General features: G+C 35.3%; 1 protein-coding gene across 1 annotated transcript; it reads right to left on the reverse strand.

The window, feature by feature from the left end:
• Window positions 1–3,434: 3,434 nt before the first annotated feature.
• On the reverse strand, window positions 3,435–4,754 carry LOC140871916 (protein FAR1-RELATED SEQUENCE 5-like). The gene has a single exon (XM_073274659.1). It carries the CDS (start codon window positions 4,752–4,754, stop codon window positions 3,435–3,437), a length of 1,320 nt encoding a protein of 439 aa, XP_073130760.1.
• Window positions 4,755–5,146: the final 392 nt, after the last annotated feature.

Raw genomic sequence — 5,146 nt, forward strand, 5'->3', positions numbered from 1 at the left:
TATATATATATATATATACATATTTATTTTTTCGCTTGTATTGATTTTTCACTCTTAAAATTTGTGTCCAAACTGCTCTGGAACTATACAGATTTCCTATCCACTCTGCTGCGACACTTTTTTTAGTATATTTTTTGTTCCTGTTTGAAGGTAAGCATCTCCGAGGACTGGATACTCCGGAGCGGTTGGTAATGAAGGACAATGATGAGATACATCCAATGGAGTTCAAAATGAGAAGAGCCGAGAGATTTGTAATATAATTTGTTTGTCAAGAAATATGATCCCTTTTGATATTATTTTCTTTAGCTAGCCGTTTATTCACGTCCGTGTATTGGATTTTTGTTGAATGAATTCTTGGATCATATTGGTTCATTTCAAATCCCAAAATTATTTATCAATTTTGCAATGCATAAATTCGGTCCTACTCATTAATTAATATTTGTAAGTAGTTGTGCTCTGTAAAATGAGCAAAATTGAAGCAAAAGCCAAGCCAATTGCTGCTTCTCTCATGCTTACAGAAGCTTAAGTAGCTGTGCTTTATACTTTAACAACTGAAGATCTGTAATTGTATGGTTTCTTTATGCAGAATGTTGCGGCCTTATTAGTTTTGGGATTGTATGCCGGTATGGAAAATGAAAATAATTATCGGTTCTGTATGTCTTCATTAATGCTCCCCTTGTGTTCGATGATTTTGTATTTAAGATGTTACCAAAAATTGATCCAGAAAAGCATTGTGACTACAAGACAAAGCCGCACAAATTTAAAATTAAAATGGTCTAAACATTTCGATTAAGCTCGAATTCAATAGTGGTTACCAGAAAGAAAAAAAAAGTAAGCTGTCCAACCGTTTCCCTCACCCAAAATCAACAAAAGAAAGTCAAGGTTCAAGCTAAATAAAGTTTCTTTTCTCACTCGAGAGCTGAGAAGTTTTGGGTTGGGTTCTTGCTATTTTTTTACCTATATACAACACAGCATCAGAACATACATTTGGACTGAAAAAAATTGGAAAATGCACGCCTCTGTTTCATTGCAAATTCCAGAACAGAAATTGGAGTGAAAAAAATTCCATACACTTCCAACTAATTTATAAAAGTAAATTCCAAAACAGACATTTGGATTCCAGAACATAAATCCAATACAATTCCAACTATTTCTTAACCAACTTTTGACAACTTCTCCATTAAGAATCCAAAAATGCTCTTGCTAAAAAAGAGGATGTTCTTGGCGACGAGACGACTGCTTAGCACCACAGTGGGTAAGCTGTTGTTCTTTCTCCTTTCTTGATCTATTATCAGCTCTCCTGCCAGCTGCCAACATCTCCATTCTCTCCCAAAAACCAGAATTCACAAAAGCAACTAGTTCCCAAAAAACTCTCGCGACTATAACAATTCTGAAAAGACCAACACATCAAATGAGATATCAATTCAAATGAGAGGAAACAAAGTCACACAATTGGTTTCAAATCTCTTCTCCCAAAAAAACTAGAATTCATGAAACCGACTAATTCCAGCGAGGAAACAAAGTCATAAGGAAATGGAAAAATCAATACTGAAATAACCACAAAAACATGTATTGCAATCATTTAAAAGAATATTATGTTGAACATTTCAACTCGGGTGCACAAATTTGTTCAAAACCAAGATCATGAAAACAGTGCACTTATGCAACACAATAACCAGCAGTAGCAACTGACAAAAGGAGATTACATATGACAACAAATGCAGGATCATCATGTGCCCACTGATTCTTTGTTCAAAACCAAGATCAAACCAGAGTTCATGAAACCGGCATACATTCTAGCGCAAAATACCATAATTCACGAAAACAATTATGAAAATACCAACACAGCAAAAACAAATCTTTTACACCACCTCATCTTTATTATTTTAGCTTAAATACAAAATAAAAAAGCAAAAAAATTACCTTGAGAAGCCGAGACATCGCAGCTCTTATATCGAGCTATTATGATTACTATCATTGTGTCCCTAAAAATATTTTTTTTAAAAAATGAGTGATACAAACTTAAATTCACATGGCCAAATGAATTCATTATCATATCAATTTGAGAATCTTCATTCATTCCAAGTAAGAAAAATTGCTAAAGAATATTTAAATTGTTTATAAATTTATCTTTCCTGCATTTGAAATACACAAATAAATGTAAGATGATGAGAGAATTAGAGCACAGCAGCACCCATCATAATGAACCAGAAGCACTGTTGCGCTTTAGATAGAGCGCATCAGCACTCCATATGCGCAGCAGAAGCGCTTCCCCATCCTTTAAAAAAAGTTAGGCGTTCAATTAACCCAAGGCAAAAGTTAGTAACAACCCAATGATATATTTGGTTGACATGAAATTGAGATCCAGTTGATGCAAAATCAAAGGGATGATTAATATTGATTTGTGAAGGTGGGACAGTAGCATTTTGACGTCGTTGGCACTTTGTACTTTGAGAGGGTTGTGAACTTTGACCTTTGCCTTTGGTTCCCCTTGCATCTATATCATACAAAATAATAATTTAAACATAAAAGAACTAAACACATAAGAAAGATCAATTTACAACTTAACTTACTTGATCGATCACCTTTTTCCTTTCCTTTCCTTTTCTTATTTTTAACATCCCAATGACGTTGTATGTTTTTATTTGTGATTCCTCTTGACTTCACTCGGGGAGGATTAAGCACGAGTATGTCATCTAACAGGATATTTTCTTCAACAAATTCGTCGCCACAAACTTTCGGATCTTCCAACTTCAGATTTTCAAACAAACAATCTATTTGTTCCCTCGCACCATCTAGAATTTCTGTCAACATATTTCTGGAATTTTCATTAAATTTACATCTCATGCTCAGAGCATATGTTGATCTCATGATTTGGTTCACAAAAATAGTCTCAGACTCACGACCACATCCACTGCCGCTTCCACTTCGACTTTCATCCAGAAAAAAGTCATCAACTCTGTTTTTTGCATTTTTCATCCACCTCTTTTTCAAATATTGTTTTGGTAGAAAATTCACATTCATAAAATTGAAAATCATCAAAATGTGCTTGCAAAGTATTCCCATTGACTCAAATTTTTGACAACTGCATTTTACTTCAAACGTTTGCTTGTTGAATAACACGTGTCTTACCCTTGAACTCTCATCATGAGATTTTACTTTAAACCCGAGAGAAACTTCACTCAAATCGGAGGGCATCTCAATCAACCGCATATTCAAAGAATTAATAAATTCTAGTTCAAAAAGCTTGTACACGTTGAGTGTATAAACATCTGCCGGAGAATTCAGCAATGGATTATTTTTTAGCATCGTTGGAGCTTTCATGTGATGGCAGCGCGTATCCTCGACTTTTTCTCTCTCACGCCAACTTTTTTGGACTTTCTCATAATTCTGCACAAAATCATACAATGACATGGCACTGTTACCCACTCTTTTCAGCACTGCATTTGTCCCTCACTTCTAGAAGTTGCCAAAAGACCAGCACTGAACCTATGACTGCTAAATACAGTAGCCCATTTGTATCTTAAAGTATACATATTATTCAACCACTTATGGCCACTAAGATTGTATTCTTCATTCATAATCCTCCAGGTAGATTCAAATTCTTCCTCCGATTCGCAATGACTCATACATTTATTCCACAATCTTTTAAATCTCGAATCACCATTCAAACTCCCAAAGTGTGACGGAGCATTTTGATTGATGTGCCATTGACATAACCGATGGTGAGAATATGGAAATACTGTTTCAATTGCATTCATCATAGCTTGACATTGGTCTGTGAAAATTATTTCAGGCTGCTTCCCTTCCATAGAATCAAGAAAAATTTTGAACAACCATTCAAATGAACTCTCAGTTTCATCTGACATGAATGCCAAACCAAACATCACACTTTGCTTATGATGATTAATCCCAACAAAAGGAGCACAGATCAAGTTGTAACGATTGGTTCGATATGTGATGTCAACTGATAAAACATCACCGAAATACTCAAAATCAACTTGACATCTCGAATCCCTAAGGAAGAAGTTCATGACCCTATCATCATCATCTAACTGCACGTTCCAAAAAAAATTTGACTCTTTATTTGCCTTATTTATGAAATGATGAAGTAGCGCAGAAGCATCCCCATTCTCAACTTTTGTATGATTTTTCATACGACTAAGGTGATTATATACATCCTTTCGGAGAAAATTCAAATTCTGTGACCCTTGGGCTTCATTTTCCATATATGAGACAACATTAGCCACAGATATCCCCGCATTTACCATTGCTTCTAAAGTGGATTTTTGAGCATGAGAAATATTACGTGATGATCTCAGCAGATGCCTTTGATCAACAGCAACCATGTCATGATTATGATCAACAACAAACCTACCAACCTTCCACTCTCCCCCTTTTTGCCTGGTTATTCTGAGTTTAGCTTTACATTTACTTCTACTAGTTGGCTTCAAGTAAACAGGAACTTTTTCATTAGAGAGTTTTTCATCTTTACTGCCTTCACATGAACACTCAAAATCTTTAGCTTGCAATTCAGTTGTACCAGGAAAATAATGTTGATCACTTTTTTTAACACTAAACCCTTTAGCATGTGCATAATTGCAATAAAGTAAATAAGCATCTTCAACACTTCTCACTACTTCTCCAACAAGTAGTTTACTCTCCAATTCATCTGCAATAGAGTTGGTAGATGATACCTCGACATTTTCAGGAGTCAGATTTGCAAATTCAAACTCTTCGTTGTTGTCTACCATCAAGCCTATAATTAAACAAAATTTTCAAATGTAAATAAAAATAATAATGAATCAAAGCTATGTGTCAAGTTATAAAAAATTTAGAAATGATCGTGTAGAACAAAATCAAGTTGCCTTCCTCATAGCTTAATCACCACTTTCTTCAAAAGAATCGATCAATACTTAAGGTTGGATAATATTAATTTATATTGTTTTTAGGATTTCTGCAAAAATGAGTGTTGCACATAGCTCATGCGCTGTTGAGCACATTGATGCGCGTTAGCGCATGAGCATGCGCTGTTGGGCATCAATGTTGCGCGTTTGCGCATAGCTCATGCGCTAATGATGCCCAACAGCGCATGCTCATGCGCAAACGCGCATCATTGTGCTCAACAGCGCATGAGCTATGAGCG

This window comes from Henckelia pumila, unplaced genomic scaffold (genome assembly GCF_033568475.1).
Source record: "Henckelia pumila isolate YLH828 unplaced genomic scaffold, ASM3356847v2 CTG_461:::fragment_3, whole genome shotgun sequence".
In the NCBI taxonomy this organism is placed as follows: Eukaryota; Viridiplantae; Streptophyta; class Magnoliopsida; order Lamiales; family Gesneriaceae; genus Henckelia; species Henckelia pumila.